The sequence below is a fragment of the Maylandia zebra genome, linkage group LG15, assembly GCF_041146795.1.
Source record: "Maylandia zebra isolate NMK-2024a linkage group LG15, Mzebra_GT3a, whole genome shotgun sequence".
NCBI lineage: Eukaryota > Metazoa > Chordata > Actinopteri > Cichliformes > Cichlidae > Maylandia > Maylandia zebra.
In genome coordinates this window covers 14,838,291-14,855,391 of record NC_135181.1, presented here as the reverse complement: position 1 = coordinate 14,855,391, position 17,101 = coordinate 14,838,291, and the positions used below count along the sequence as shown (strand labels likewise).

Sequence of the window (17,101 nt, the reverse complement as noted above, 5' to 3'; positions counted from 1 at the left end):
TAGCTTGATGTACTAAACACTGGTGCCGCAATGTACTGAAAATTAATTATCCAATTTTCTACTGCAACTCACTCAGAATAGAGTCTAGATGGCACTCTTTTCTCCTCCTCGTTTCTATTAATTTCATACATTTTTTCATTTCTCTATCTCACCTAACTTCTCTCGTCAGGTCTGGCTCACGGCCATCTATCAGAAGCTGAAATCAGCAACTTTCTTCTGGCCAGGCTCTGATGTAGCCATCAATGGCACCCTCCCAAGTTTTTACAAGATGTATGACAAGTAAGAGCAATGCCATGCAAGCTTCTGATCCAATGCCAATGAAGTGTAAAATGTAGCTCAATGCAGTGCTGTATCAATGCTTTCATAAATTACATTTGTCCCACAGGTCTGTTACATTTGAGAAGAGAGTGTCAACACTGCTTGACTGGCTCAATTTACCTGAGGGAGAAAGGTTCATGTTCATCTTTATGATAACAAAGATGATGTTGTAAGTTCCCATAAGGAAACTCTCTATATCACTCGTAACTGTTGGCTTTCTGTCTTTAGACCTGACTTCTACACTTTATACCTGGATGAACCTGATTCAACAGGACATTACTATGGGCCAGAAAGTACGCAGGTGAGTTATTTGCCTGTATTAATAAGCCGGTTATTGATTACCTAAAAGAATAACTAGGTAAAAGAAGGGAACATCATTAGAGGAAAGCTCTGTATGGAAAATTTGTGTGCTGACAGTGTTCGTCAGCTGACTGAGCATGCCTTACAATCACAGGTTCACTCAGTTGTGTAATGTATGCCTGGGGTTTCAGTTAATATGCTCCTGCTAGTGTAAATTGGTCCTGGTGAGCTGAAAATTAAGCACAAAATGAAGAAGAAAAATGTGTTTAACTGCTTTAACTAGGATAAACACATTTTAGGATTAGGATTCAACTTTATGGTCATTACACATGTATAAATGCAGGATAAGAAAATACAGTTTGCATCTAAGTGCAAGAGTAGTAAGTGCAATAAGAGCAATTATATACAGATAAGCAGAGGGCTACTAAATGTATGGATATACTGATATATACAGATAAGGGTAGTATAAATGGTGGAATAGTTATGAACAGACTATGTACAGAGAGACCAAATATACAGATGAACTACAGACAAATGTACTGTTGTATACAGATATACAGATGATCTGTATAGCATACAGATGCTGTATATTGCTATACAGACGGGCAGATATACAGATGAACAAATATACAGATTTTACCACATTGTATCCATGAAATCCGGCCAAGCTCAGGATTAGGGCACCAACTGAAAACTGTTCCTCAACTGAGGGAACTCGACGCTGATGTGAACAATGGATTGTTTGGTAGGACATCTGCACTAAAGGGAGTTTGTCCATAGCAAACTGTTTGAGCAGAAGGGTGTTAGTGAGTGTGCTGATTGCATTTGGTTTTGTTTTTTTTGGAACTGTATGTCTTGTCTTGTTCAACAGTTTAAAGAGAAGCTAAGTTGCTAGCTGACCAACCACCTGATTCTGGCATCTGTCCTGAATGACTCCTTGATGCCTTTTAAGTGTGGTGTTTTTGGAACGTAGGCCCTTGGGATAAAATCAGGATGCTGTGAAGTGATTATGAGTCTCTCAGCTGAATTAAAACCTTTTTAGCAGCTCTCTGGTGAGATGGAAGTGGTGGTTGGTGAAAGGGAGGTCTACTCAGCTCTGCTTACTGCGGCCTGCACAACGAAGGACCTGTAATGCTGTTTTTCTATTTTCATTTATTTATAGTTATTTTATTCCACTGAAAGTATTAAGTCCAACCTCTTCAAATAGTCAAGATCGTCTCTTATGGTAACAAATCTGTTAGTTCATTTTGCTGGGTAAATATTTATCTAAAGCACATTGTTGATAGGGCGTTTGAATGGCAAAAGCACAGTGATTCTCAGTGTTGTTGTTCCAGTCGTGGTAACATTTTAACTCTGTTAGAACTTCTGTTATTCATTTAGATCGTTCTGGCCTTGCAAAAGGTGGACAGGATTCTGGGCATGCTGATGGATGGCCTAAAAGCAAAAAACCTGCACAATTGTGTCAACATAATAGTCGCATCTGACCACGGTGAGATAAATATCAACTCTCCACAGCTGGGATACAGTTTACATGGGATGACTGAGACCGAAAATTACCAGTTTAAACTGAAATACACTTTAAAAGAAAAGAAGCATTGTCTTATGAAAGCTAGCAGGTGGCTTAATTTCTGATGGAAATACTGAAAACGACTGATTCACTGAAGTGTTAACTAAAATACAAATGGACATATTTTGAGCATTTTTGAGGAACTGAGCAGTATATTGCAAATGGAATTCAAAATAGCCAGGCTTTCTTTCCATTCGCTCACATAAAGGGGCATTCCACATGCTTCTTATTCCAGTTAGTGACGTCCTCAGCTGATGATGATAACATGGAGACCGAAATATAGCAGAAATGGAACACTTCTGCAATTTGACAAGCAATTAATCCTGCAAGAAATCATAAATCTTAGGATTTGAAACACAAAATAGTCAAACATTTTGATTCCAGTTAATTATTTTATCACTGAGAGCATCCTCGGTGTTCCTGTTCATTTCTAAGATGAATGAGGCACATTAGAGCTCTGAAACCTTAAACTGGATACCTTAAAACATTAAATGTTACTGTTACACACCCTAATAAGGAGACTTGGAAATTGTTTTAATTTGTTGGCAGTTCAAAGTGAAATTATTTTGAGTCTTGATGTCAGTTTGTCAGTTAGTGTACCTGCTGTCGGTAAGAATGGAGACCGCTGCCACTGAAGAACTGAATAAAGAAGTCATGTGCATGTTAACTATATAAAATGTTCTCAGTATTAGAGAAAGAGGTTTCTTTGGATGGCTGGAGACCAGATGTTTAGCCCTGTAATTACACACTCAAGATCAGTGTGTTGGAGTGGATGTGGCTCAGGGCGATGCCCAGATATCCTCATCTAAGACATTACTTCCAAGAGAAGAAGTACATTTTCTAAAATCCATGAACAGATTTTGTTCTTCATTAAAGGTTTAGCTTCATATCATTTACAAGAGAAGATGTTAATTTTAACTTTAGTATTTGGTAGTCCCTAGCTTGGCAAGGCAAGAAACAAGCAATTAGCTGGAGTGCTCATGTCACACCCAAAGACATTGCCAACACATGTTACACTGTCATTTTGAATGTCACGTCCTGCATGCAATGCAAACTTAAGCTCTGTGAATCCCTAGAAATGAATGGAAAGTACGCCACAAATCTTCCCCTTTTATTGAGGAAAGCTTTAAACTTTGTATTTCAGAGGAATTACAAACTTTTGTAGCTTTTATACAACATTAAACAGTTCTTAAACATTATAAGGTTTTGTTTAAGAACTTCTTCTGGTGCCTTTCTCTGTGTCATTTGTTGCCCTGCTGAAGACAACCTAGTGAAATGACTTCTTTTCAACAGGCATGGAGAGTGCTTCATGTGAAAGGGCATCATATGTGTCAGATTTCCAGAAAGACACCTCTGGTTTCACTGTAATCCAAGGCCCAGCTGCTCGCATCAGACCAAGTCGCCTCCCACAGGATTACTCTTCCTGTGAGTTCCTGTTTAAAAACACCAGAATTCCCTTGTTCCCAGATTTATATCATTACTCTGTGCCACTTTTAGGAGATTAGCATGCCTTACTTGGTACTGTGTTTCTTTTTTCAGTTGACTATGAGGGCCTGGTGAAGAACTTGTCGGTATGCGAAATATTCCAGATCGGACTCTTGTATTCATAAGAAGAATGAAAAATTATCTGCTTGCTTGGAAAGTCAAACAGTCCCATTCTCTCTCTGTTGTGTGTTGATTCCCCTTGTCTGTGTCCATTTTGAAGTGCAGGACCGTTGACCAGCCAATGAGGCCGTACCTCAAAGAAAACCTTCCCAAAAGAATGCACTTCGCTAAAAACATCCGCATAGAGAGGGGTCACCTCTACATGAAGTCAGGCTGGCAAGCAGCACTGTAAGTAAACAATTAGTGATACTCTCTTTAATTTTTAATGTGTTAGTTCATCAGGTCGGGCTGCATGAAAACTTTTTATTAGTCCTATTAAAGGCTTAGTTTAGTGCTAAATTCTAACCTAATTAAGTTAACATTTTTGTTTACAGGCATGTAATTTGTGCATTTTGGTTTAACAACTTAACTTAAACAACAAACTGTATGTAAAATTAAATCATAGAAATCTCATGGCCGTGTAAACCTCCTGTCGTAAAGCAACACGTCATGCTGACCTGCATCTAGATCATTCTGCTGTCGATGAGTCTGAGAATACAAGCATATATGTTAAGCTGTAACTACAACGTTCATGTCTCTACTAAACATCTCTGGACTACCTTTGTGTATATTCGCTTACATGCAGCCTCAATATGTAGGTGTGATGTTTTGACTCGTATTATTATTATTATATTGTTTTATAAAACAGAATGTTTTTTATTGTTTCCCTTTTTAGCTTAGCAGAGCTGTTTTTTAAGAAACAAGCTGACATATATTATATATCTTTATTTTTATTTTTTGCTGATGCTTCCTTGAATGTAATTTGTGCAATCATCCAAAAATGTTGGCAGACACAATATACAGTTACACCTAAAAGGGAAGTATGTTTAGTGACTTCCAGAGTTTATTTTGTTCTGTGTTTTTTCCCTCAGATAAATTTTATTTTCTCTCCTCAGTAAACGCAGCGATATCAAGTATTGCACTGGCGGATTCCACGGCTCTGATAACCTCTTCACCAACATGCAGGTCAGGGGAATTTAATTTAAAGGTGTGTGTGTGTGTGTGTGTGTGTGTGTGTGTGTGTGTGTGTGTGTGTGTGATACACGTTTTGTCTGTGATAGATCAGTGTTACAGTTTTTTCTGATTGCTTAAGCACATTTATTGTAACTATTGGCTAATTTTGCAAAACTCTTCACACAAATAAGAAAACCTGTCACCCAATAATCAAAACATTGTAGTTCTCTTGCAAAAGCAAACACAGCTAGATTAACTCTTCACACCTTCGTAAAAATGGTGTTTCCGTATCAAACAGTACACACAAGCCATCATCTACTAAGCACACAATGCGCCAACTGCACACTGATGGTATGAATACAAAACACATCTGGCTTTTGCTTTCTCTGTGCACAAGGTAGGCTATGTCAGTTTGAGCTACTTCTGTCATAGATCCATAAGCATAGAGGGATCCAAACTTCAAGTACTGGTGTTTATTCACACACATCAAAACAAACACAAGTGTTTATTTCCAAGTATAGGATTATTTGCAATCGCCATAATGACTATATGGGTTACTTGGTCTGCAGTGAACATGCTTCCTCTGCCCCCAGCATCTGGTCATCTAGCAATTCTGTAAAATAACAATTTCCGTATTTTTACATCAATGGTATTGGTGTGTTTCTCATTGGCATATGGCAGTGCTACAAATCTTTGTGTGAAGTGACTGTACTAACCGATTCTCATTTCAAGATGTCCTTATGGTACTTGCTACAGTGTAGCGGCTCGAGTTAGGCTGGACCCGTTGGCCAGCTACCCTCAGGGTCATTCCACGGTTGATTACATGGTCCACTATTGTAGCTCTGATGTCATCAGCAATTCTATTTCTTACTCTTCCTACCCTTCCTCTTCCCCCTCCTCATCTTCCTCTCCCCCCTCCTCGTCTTCCTCTTGCTCCTCCTTGTTCTTGTTGTCCTCTTCATCCTACTTCTTCACCTCCACGTCCTCTTCCTCGGCCTCCTCTACTTCTCACTCTTTCTGCTCCCTCCATTGTACTCCGCACACACAGCTTACCTGTATTATAGTGCTTAGGCTGATTGCAAAGTGAACTAATTATCTAAAAAAGTTTTCACATGTGAAAGTGTGCCAGACAGTTGGCAAATTAGTGTTAATGATAGCCATACATGTGTATACTTTTGCTAGGAGTGTGTTGGAAATTTGGTAATTGAGTGTTGTGCAGTGAATTGTGCCTACAGTTTTGCAAAGTGTGTGTTACAAAATTGCAAACTGAGTGCAAAGCAGTTTTTGTGCTTTTAGTTTTGCAAACTCAGTGAGTGGTTTTGCTATAAGTCTGAATAGTTTTAGAGATTGTGCTACAGGAATCACAGTTAGGGTTTAAGCATTCAGAAAAAACTGTAACAGCACCAGTCAGATCATTTTGTACGATCACTTTGCCACAATACCCAGAAAGAGTTGTGTCAGAGATGTCCTTGTAACAGTGGGTTTTCCCATTTTAATCATCGCATAATACCTCACACATATCTTACAATGTTTTGACACACATGTTTGGATAATCAAGTCGTGCTATGAGTTTGCAATTGTAGAAAAAGAAACTATCTTGTTATATTCTGCTGTTTGCTCAAAAATATTAGATTTGTTCTGGATTTCTTTTTTAAGTAATGTTCGAGCTTTGGTGACTACATATACTGATCACAGCTAAGAATTAGTCCAACATGATCTTTATACTGTAGTTTGTTTATGGAAATAAAAAATAGGATATATTATTTTAATCAGTGAGCTTTAAATCTGCATATAGACGGATTTTTGAACAGAAGGCAGGTTTAAAGCACTGTCATCTTTGAAGATGGACCATTCAGCTTGCTATGTGTGCTCGCTTCAAAGCTTGTACATCTGGAAAAGCACCATCAGTCCTGAAAGTTATATACAGGTTTTAGACCAACATCTGCTCTCATTCCCATGACATCTTTTTCAAGGAAGGGCTTCTATATTTCAGAAAGATGGTTTTGAATTACATACCACAGCTATTACAGAATAAAGCACGATGTAATGTCTTAATAGATGAGCTTTAAAAAAAACTCTCGGTGCTAAACTGATCTGCCTGTAGTCCAGAACTTCACCGGTTAAAAAAAACTTGGGCACATCGTGAGACAAATATACGACAAAGAAGAATCGCGACTGTTGAGCAGCTAGAATCCTATATCAGTCAAGAAATGGACAATGTTTTTCTCCCCAAAGTCCAACAGCTGGTGTCCTCAGTTTCCAGATGTTTATGAACTGTTGTTAAAAGAAGAGCAGATGCTACACAGCGGTAAACACGGCCCTGCCCTAGCATGTTTTCTCACAGATTTTGGAATTAGGCTTGTACTTGTAGTGAAACAAATCTAAAGGAAACATATGCATTAGGTATGTCTAGACCCGGACCTAAGTACCGTAATTACATTTTGTGTGGATTTCTCTCCACCTACACAATCAACTTTTGACTGAGTTTGTTTTAATTGAGAAAGGTGTTTCTGTCTGCCACCTTAATGTCAGTCTTTATGGTATTTTTGTCTATGCTTCCGGCCGTGGTTTACACTGGAATTTGACTCAGTATAATTAGCTTACAAGACTGCAGACCGATCTAAAAAAAGGGTCGAGAAAAGTCAACTTTTGTGTAAGCGGTTGCCAGCCTGCCTGCACACAGCTAGGGAAAGTTGCAAACTGCCCTTGAAATAGATCACAGGCAAATATCTGTGAATCCATCCAAGGCTTTCCTAGAATTGAAGCCCTTCACTTCTGAGGTTACGTAAGGTCATTTTACTGTTTTAGTTCCTTTCAAATATTTATGCGTTATCTAATTAAAGTGTTCAGTGATTTCTTTTTGTTGTACAAAAACAATTTAAAGGTTTTAAGTTGATAAACTGTCAAACTGTAGATCATATAGTTCAATATACGCACTTGTTTATTTTACAGGTTGAAGAGAAATTAATGAAAGTCTTACCTGGTTTTTTGTTTGTTTGCTTGTCTCCATCAGGCAATCTTCATTGGCTACGGTCCAGCATTTAAACACAGCACAGTTGTGCCAACTTTTGAGAACATTGAATTATATAACCTCATGTGTGGTAAGTTATATTGTTCCTTCACACTGCTCACTGCACATTCTTCTCCTGTCCTGCAACGAAGCCTAATATTTTTTTTTTATCGTTTCTTTTTCGTTAGACATATTCGCTCATTGACTTTCATGCTGAGAGCTAAATGAGAACATCTATTTTACTCTTGTACCCTGAAGTTTTGTTAGCCCTTTGAGGTTGCCAGGCGAGCTGAGGAGACTACAAGAATTACCGATCAAAGCCGAGAACTAGTCCACCCCACAAACCTTCTAAATTGATGCCATAGTCTTAAACTGCAGGAGATATAATGTTTCAATCAGTGAGCTCTAAACATGCTCATAGGCTGACTTTCTGTCTAAGGTAAGCATGCTGCAGCTACGTATTTAGCAGATAAATGTGACACTAGCAGCAATGGCTTGAGCTCGGGGCATTTGCTGAACGTGTAACTATTTCTGCAGTGACATAATTAGTTTCCATCGCTTCATCATATGAATCATGTCCACAAGACACAGTCAAGTCAGCAAGTCTACAAGAAGTCATCTGATTTCATTTTTATTACTTTGCCTAACATAGTTTACTAACCCCATAATTCATCAAATTGCTAAAAACAGCTGCTTATTTTTAAAAGATAAGTTAACACACTTGAGAAGAGGAAGCAGGTATGCTTCGTCTGCACTGAGTTTTAGGTCTGTGTTTTACTTCCAAAATAAAGAAGTGTTAGAAAAAGGAAACCATATCTACCAGACTGAAGACAAGATAGAGTAACCCGGATATTTCAGTACTCTAAGTCAGAATCAAACTGAACACACAACCATACGGTGTATGCCGGCTACAGTAGTGGCTCTTTAGGTCAAAATAGAATAGGTGTGTGTTCATCTTCCATTAATTCAGGCAGTATCAATTTTTAAAAAGTAGAATTTAGGCAGATTTACTCTTTGCTGGTGTATTTTTTTAACATACATAATAAACTGACTATTAAGGCTCACTCTCTTTGAAACAAAGCAAATTTGTATAAGTCGCTGAACTCTTATAATTGTACTGTGTGATAACTTTGGTAAAGATTTGTTGTTCTTGAAACCATGACTCTTCTTTTAATTTCAAATACACTGACATGTTGTCTTATTTGATGTGTCCTATTCATTCATTTAATTAATCATTTTCTTCTCTTATCAAACAGATCTTCTTGGCATTCGTCCTTCTCCAAACAACGGGACCCACGGTAGTCTGAACCACCTCCTGAAGCACCCCGTCCATAATCCAGTTCTCCCAGCACAGCTCTCCCACGACATCCTCTGTAACTCTAATGTGCTCTTCCCCTCTGACAACCTGCAGTGCACTTGTGAATCCCAAACCACAGAAATGGTATGTGCTAACCAGATTTATTTTTGGCCTCTGGATGCAAATGTCAAGAATGAAATATATTTACAACTAGAGTGAAATGTTGTTAATTTTTTAAAGCCATTTATGGGACCCACTGAATGTTTTCTAATAGGTTTAAAGACCCTAAGATTATTGTCAACCTACTAGATGGATGGGCACAAAATTTTCTTTGACTAGACAGCTATGGACCAGTGCCTGGCCAACATTTAAATTAGTCTAGAACTTATTTTTATATGAAATATTCTTTCTGTCAGTAAACTCCCATTAAACTATACAAAGATCTGCCAAACATCTATGTTTTTAAAGGATTTTATTGCTAATGCTAGCATTAGGTTTTAGCTTAAAGCAACATATATACCCACTGCATATTTGTCTGAGTGTCACAAATGTGTATTACACAGTTATACATGACAACTAAGCTCCACAAATGTGCACATTAGGTTGTGTCTCAAATGCAAGTTTATTTATGGGCACATTAATAAAATACAAGAGCTTTCTGTATATATAAAACTATTAGAGGCGTTCTCTTTTTACAGATCGTAGTTGCGTGCAGTTACATGCATATGCATTGGTTAGATTTGAGACTCTTCTCCGTTTTTTCAGCTGATGAGTGCTTTGTGGTGGTAGATAACTGGGACATGTGGGCCTTTTGCTAGAGTCATAATTTCAAAGAGTTTTGTAAATAAACAGAACAGCTCATCACTCCTACATCACAAGATCATGTAACACACATTCAGGCTTATTTTGGGACTAGTTTCTATCCACAGTGGCATTGCTGTGGACTTTTAGGTGGTTATATTTGGTGCTTCACTTAATCATTCTTTGTGTGCACAGCGAAAAATGAGAATTCTCCAGGAGAGAACACAGCAGAGCTCGGGGATCTGACTATAACTGCATTTGCATGTTCTGAAGCTAACATATGATGTTGTTTGGTGTGTTTAACCCCTATTCTTTCATCTTTGACTGTGCTAAATGAAGTCTTGTGTTTGGATTATATTGCTGTATAACACCTTTTAGAGCAATAGAATTGTTTTAAACCTGCTTGCAGAAAAATTGAAAAAAGCTGGATTGAAGGTCATCAGAGAAATAAAAAGTATCTAGCCCTCCTAATACTAGACTTTTCCAGCAATGGACAAACTATTTTCCAGTGTATTGATTGGTGTGTAGATGTTGGCTGGAAAACCCAGAGTTAGCCTTGAATTTACTTCACTAAGCCCCATATCATGATCAATAATACAGGCCTCTGGTGTACGCCGGATTTATGGTTTTTGATTCGTAGTTAGTGGCAGTGGTTACTACTTGGTCTCTTCTGATGAAGTTCATTAACACATAGTGAAGTGCATGGAGTAATAGAAGTACTACTATCCTACTCTCAAACTAGAGAAGCTGGGATATGTACAAAAAATGAGCTTTAAAAAATGCATTGACATCAGAGCTTTATATACTGAATACGTGGTTAAATTGTGTTAGCTATTTCTAACACAATCATGCTAACAAGATGAATTTCTTTTCAGGTGGAACAAATGAACAGAAATCTCTTGGCATTGAGCTCAAGTGAGAATCATTTCACTTTTCTTTGCACATGTGGTGGTTTTAGAGATGCTTCTGTCTGATACACATTACACATCTTCTCTTCAGGTGAGAAATCCAGCTTGCGTCGCCTCCACGAACCTTTTGGCATCCCTCGAGTCATCCAATCAGGTGCCACATTTTGTCTGCTGCACCACTTAAACTACCTCAGCGGATACAGCAAAGACCGGCTCATGCCCCTCTGGGTATCCTATACCATTCAGCCTCTGGTGAGTCCGCTGGCTGGAGCTTTTATCTCTAAACATAGCCTGTAGAGTTGAGTCGTTCCGGCTATATTTCTTCTGTGGTTATGGTTTGGCAGCAGATTGCACAGAGCTGTTTAGTATCTGAATTTCTTTTCTGAGCAGCTGTTACTCATCTTCTCTGCTCATGTTGGTTCAAGTCTCTCTTGTCTTTGTCACTATGTGGTTGAGCTCTAGTGTAAATTATGACCTCAAGCAGAGTGATGCATTCCCGGGAGACTTGAGACTATTACTGTACTGTCTGAATCATGGTGCAAGAGAGGAAGTAGCCATTGAAGCTCTATCTAAACAATAGAAGTAAAACAGAGAATCTTATTGTACCATCTGTATTTTTTCCCTCATACTGCAGATTGTTTGTGACTGAGCACTATTATCTTCATCACACTTGTAAACCCACACAGAACTTCAGTTTGCAGCTTGTCAAAGCTGAGCATTTCCATGAAAAGCTAGTTTTGAGCTAGTTTGCCTATTATAAAAAAAAAAGGACAATGTGACTAAGATATCATCCAAGATGTTTCCTGGACAGAGTCGTAATGTTTAGTATTTTATGACAAAGAGGAATAATAGTAAAAAAGTAAAGGGTAAAAAAAAATGGTTTTACATGCAATTAAATATTAATTTGCCGTTCATTTATTATAGATACTTACACAAGTTCACATCTGTGGCCCTGGCCTCTAGCTTAATGCAAGATCTCATTTAAAATTCCTTTCATCTGCCTCTTGGGGGAAAAAACCCTTTTTCCACAAGTATATTGTATATGTTGTAACCCACGAGCTGTTCATACAGGCGCTGACACTATGTGTTACTTTAATCTCAGTAAAGAGTAAAACTATGGCTCCACTGTAAAATTTACCAGTGAAAAACTGCAGATTTCTTTTAACAATTTCCCGACACCATCGTCTGTCTAAAACATCTCCACAGTTTAGTTCTTTTTGGCACTTTGATTTGATTGACTTATTGCCCGTTTTATGTCTAATAATTCTTACATCTTAGATGGGCTGCCTTCTTAAGAAAATAGAAAATCTTTTCATTGTACTCGTGCTGATTTGTCTTTGGGGCGAGGCCAAACCGCTTTGGGGGATTGCCCAGATTTTTTGTATGCGGTTTAAAAACACAAAAGTGCTGTTGCCTTACAGCAAGAAGGTGCCGAGTTTGTGTGGAGTTTGCATGATCTCCCATGCTTGGTGGGTTCTCTCCGGGTGTTCCAGCTTCCTCGCACAGTCCAAAGACATGCAGATGTGAGTGCCAATGGTTTACTGTCTCTCTGGCAACCTGTCCAGAGTGAATCGTGTCGTCACCTGCGACACTGAATTGAAAAGGTGGAAGAGGATGGATATTTTAAAGCTGCTCTTTTTTCTGGGAAATGGAAATACCCAAAAATGTCTTTCTTTCATTGTTTCTATTTAGCACTCTATTCTTTGAAATTATATAAATGTTTTGCATAGCTGGTTCCAAAATGATATAACCCTTGGTGCTACCAAGAATTTAAGAGGAAACAAATGTGTCTTTTTTTTTCCCTCTGTGACAGAGGATGGAAGTGATTTATTGGTTTGGGGGTTTTTTTGGGAGCTGTGCGCACAGAATCAGAGCAATGCCCTTGCTGACCTATACACACATGGAGAGCAAAACCCAAGCCAAACCATCTTACACAACACTCGCGTTTTAGTCTGGACTCCCACTTATACTGTCAACACTGACTGATCCTCGCTCTCTCTACCTCTTACTCTCTCTCTCAGACCAGAGTGCAACCTCTGAGCCCAGAGTTGGAGGCGTGTGTCCGTGCTGACGTACGCATCCCAGCAAACAACAGCCAGCAGTGTCTGCGCTACAAAGACAACTCTGATCTTGCCTATGGCCTGCTGCATCCCCCCAGTGAGTGTTTGTGTTTGTGAACCTGCATGTGTGTGGTATTGAGGGAGACAGTTCATCCCTCTCAGCCTGTGTTGAAGTCAGGTCGAGATGTTTCAGAGCACATTTTCACGTACAGAGCAAACATATGCTTCACAGCTGCGTGAGAGAAAAGCATCCACTTCCTCTTGAGTGACACTCTGCGGATTGAATGTTTATTTATCTGTTTCTGTATATCTGTCTTTTGGATGTTCAGAGACAAGAATACACAAAGTTTGTGGTAGATTTTCCAGGGTTAACAGAAAAAGCTGGCCAACATGAAACCTTTGATCTGCCTCTGGTTCTGGTAGAAAGTGAGCACAGCGATAGCAGTGATAGCAGATTAATTAATCAATTAATTTCTCTTGAGTGAATTAATGTAGCAACTTTTTAATGTGAACAACTTTCACTTTTTCTGGAGGTAAGACGCAGTCATTAGCACTGTCGCCTCACCACAGTTCAGACCTCCTGGTCCTCCAGTTTTCCACTACAGTCTAAAGACCTGCTCATTAGGCTAATTGGTGGTTCTAAATTGGCTGTATGTTTGTCAGTGTGTGGTTGTCTCGCTTTCTGCATTAGCACTGTAACAGGCTGGTAACCATTCAGGGTGCTATTGCCTTTTGCAGCTCCTACATGACCCTTCGTGGTGTGTTTAAGTGTTTGGAATGTGGAATCAATGTGGATGTTAGAAAGGTGACGTGTAGTATTTTACTGATCAGTGCTTAAACAAGTCACAATCTGTTTTAGCTCTGTTGTAATCTGGGCAAACCAATACCAGTACAAACAAGAGCACACAAGAGGGTACAGCTCCCCCCAAAGGGCAAGGGCTATACCAAAACTTTGATGTTTTATGATGTTCTTCTTACATGCTGAGTGATCAGTCTGTTTTTTTGCTTCTTGGTTTTTTGTATTTTGTTGTTTTTCACGAGGAGGGGTGGGACCTTTCAACTATGACTTTGCAGCATTACAAACCAAAATTGTGTATTTTATTATCTGTAGCCATATGATTGGAGCAGAATTGTCTGAAACCTTGAGATTTTAAGAAATATTAGTGGAAAATTTGAAAAGTTTTAAGAAATTTTCCAAGCTCAACTTTGACCTTGAATGCTAACAATGAAGGTCAAGGTCGAACGCTTAGCCAGCCTAGCTAATCCTTTCCCCCAGGCCTACTTTGTAGGTGGGCTGGAGCCTATCATAGCTGCCATGGTACACCCTGAACAGGTCACCAGTCTGTCGCAGGGCTAAAATCCTACAATTAACCAAATACCAACTTTCATTGCCATGTGTCTGAGTCAGCGATCCTGGAAGCTCCTGCCGACTTTTACGCCAGCTTTCCAAGCATGAGAAAAAACAATTTCCGATTCTTCTGACACCACATCAATGCGATTATTAAAATTAAAATAAGTCACAGGAGATGTAATAAAGAAGCCCTAAATCTGCCTGCATTCAACTCCACTAATTTGTAAATGTTTTTCTCAGCCAGTAAATCGCTATGCTTTAGTTTCACAGTAGACGCATCAGTCTTCACAACATGTAATCTAAGTTTTAATCCATAGCCAAATTCCATGCCCAGCAAATTCAGTTTGTCCTAACCTCTCATTTCCTCTATAGATCTGAGTGCCAATGTTTCAGACTCTCTAATCACGAGCAACATGGCACCGATGTTCCCTGCATTTAAAGGTGAGTCAGTTGCTTATTTGTTTCTAACTTTCCAGCTGCACCCAGACCGGTAAAAAGACCAGCAGTGATTCACAAGTTCAACATTTCTTAAAAGATCTGTCACAACTGAATGAGTCGGCTTAACAGCTCTCTGGATCTTTGAGACAGGCTCGATTTTGTTAAATGGGTCAAGCACTCAAGTTTTCAGACAGCAGGTATTGCGGTTTGCCAGTTTCCATTGCTTCAAATTATCCTGAGTTGCTTGAAAGCTGACAGCAAGCTATACTTTATCCCATCCCAAGTCCAGAGATCTAACTGATGTAATTATGTGGGACTTCGCCGCCCTAATTTACTTGAGCTTGTTCTGTAAAACGCAATCGAAGGTTTAGTTAGTGGAACAGTTCCAGGGTTAGTTTCCCTGCTTGCATGCTGTGTGTTTCCCTTACAGCAGGATTCAGCAGAAAGTCAGTATGTTTGTAAAGTGACTCACCACACTGTGCTCCACAAAGGAGCGCATGTAGGTTCTTCAGTCAAGGATCTGTGCAGGTTTGCTCTCATATGTCTTTGAAGGTTCTCAGTCATCCAGGTCATCGTAGTCAAAGGAGCTTGCAAAGAAAAGCGTCTGGACTTCTTTAAGTTGCTTGAAGACGTTTCACCTCTCATCCGAGAAGCTTCTTCAGTTCTAAGGACAAATGGTGGAGAGTCCCAGATATAACCTAGTGGGAGCAGTGCTTGCTGCTTTTCATACTTCATCCTTTATGTAGAGATGACTTAAATGGGCTGGATTACATGATTATGAAGCCTGAACTTGCTCTCAGTGTACTTTACAGCATTACAAAATCATCTGTCATATGTGAAAGAATATGTACCTCCATGGTGGTCTGGTAATTCCACTCTGTGGTTAGTTAGCCAACCCAGAACTGTTGAAACCTGTAGATTGTGCTGGGTGATTAAGATATTGCAGAACTGAGTTTTATCCTGACAACAAGCTGCAGAATGTTTATCAGCTGGGAGATGCTGCCCCCTGGTGGCTTTGCATGAGTGAGAAGGGAGGAAAACACGAAGGAAGACCAGACAAACACTTTAGCATAGGGTTGCCAACCGTCCCTTAAAAAACGGAATCGTCCCGTATTTAGAAACAAAAGTACACGTCCCGTATTGAGCTAATAAGGGACGCACTTTGTCCCGTAATACAGTGAGAATCAAACGTAGTCTATAAATGTTTATGGAATTAACACTTTGTTTGAAAACATAATTCCCAGCCCCTCTCCTGCTTTGTGACCAATGAGCTGACAGCACACTTATGACAATTCGAGTATGACAATTCAGATTACCGCTCATCTCATTGGTCGAGGAAAGGTCGCTTACGGAGAAAATACCGGAAGACAACAGATGACCAAAACAAGAAGCATGGTCAACAGGGAAACAAACGCCGACACTGCGGTGCAAGTCTCGGATGACAGTAAACCTAAAGCTGGGCAGACACTGTGCGATTTTTTTCAGTCACGTTATTCAGCTCCTGCTCAAACTGCACGATTGACTCGCAGGGGTTAGAAGTTCATAGGTCACGATGTACTCTCACACTATACGGCCCGATGCTCTGATGCGACCTGAGAGCTCACACTGTGCCTCCATAAAATTAAGGTTATAGCAGAAAATCTGTCGCTCTCTCTCTCTGTCTTTCACTCACACACACACACCACCACCATCAACTTTGCTAAATTGCTAATGAAAAACATGATCAGGCAGCTGTGATTGAGCAGCAGTGTAAATCCAGCTATTTTCACAGTTGTTGTGGTCGTGATAATTTTGTGATGCCACATGGAAAAGGCTCGGATGAGCTTTCCAAAGTTCTACAAGTTGTGCCTCCATCGCTTGTGTCCAGATCACACGCTGCACAGCCGTGCTGCTCCATCTTTTTCACCGACGTTTACGTGTTTGCGCGTGAGCAGTGTGAGCGGCTGCGGTGACACACTCACGAGCGATTGATGATCGGGAGCTGGTCATGAGGTGTTAATCACTTCTCGTTACCCCACGTATACTACACGACACACGATGAAGGCCAAAATCGGTCCGATCACTCAAAAATCGTCTTAAAATGGGCCAAAAATCGCACAGTGTGAGCCCAGCATTAGAGCAGCAATGTTTGTTCCCCTCAGAGAAAGGGAAGAATGGGAAAAGGAAAACACCTGGCTGGAAAAAGTTAATATGGGCATGTGCAGTGAATATCAGCGCTATGTGGCCAGAAGTGTGATAATATAATTTATTTTGTGTAATAAACAACTGCAAGGATAGATGATTACAACAAATTGATGACTAATACATAAAAGTAATACATAGATGAATAATGATGATGAGTTAAGATGCGTAATCATGGGAACAAGCGGGTTTTCAAACGGGAGCAGCTGATTAGCATTAGAAAAGCTGAAATAATACCTCAACTGAAGCCAATTGTACTAAATGCACTAAAT

The 17,101-nt window shown here is 39.6% G+C and overlaps 1 protein-coding gene across 1 annotated transcript in view; it reads left to right on the top strand.

The window, feature by feature from the left end:
* enpp1 (ectonucleotide pyrophosphatase/phosphodiesterase 1) overlaps positions 1-17,101 on the top strand; it is a 37,084-nt gene that overhangs the window by 14,021 nt on the left and 5,962 nt on the right. Inside the window, exons 7-20 of the mRNA XM_004550428.5 lie at positions 170-279; positions 386-451; positions 547-619; positions 1,999-2,107; positions 3,479-3,610; positions 3,725-3,756; positions 3,891-4,018; positions 4,726-4,795; positions 7,797-7,884; positions 9,050-9,234; positions 10,767-10,806; positions 10,891-11,051; positions 12,821-12,956; positions 14,583-14,651. Of these exons, the coding sequence (XP_004550485.1) occupies positions 170-279; positions 386-451; positions 547-619; positions 1,999-2,107; positions 3,479-3,610; positions 3,725-3,756; positions 3,891-4,018; positions 4,726-4,795; positions 7,797-7,884; positions 9,050-9,234; positions 10,767-10,806; positions 10,891-11,051; positions 12,821-12,956; positions 14,583-14,651 (1,399 nt within the window). The remainder of the gene's footprint in view (positions 1-169; positions 280-385; positions 452-546; positions 620-1,998; positions 2,108-3,478; positions 3,611-3,724; positions 3,757-3,890; positions 4,019-4,725; positions 4,796-7,796; positions 7,885-9,049; positions 9,235-10,766; positions 10,807-10,890; positions 11,052-12,820; positions 12,957-14,582; positions 14,652-17,101) is intronic.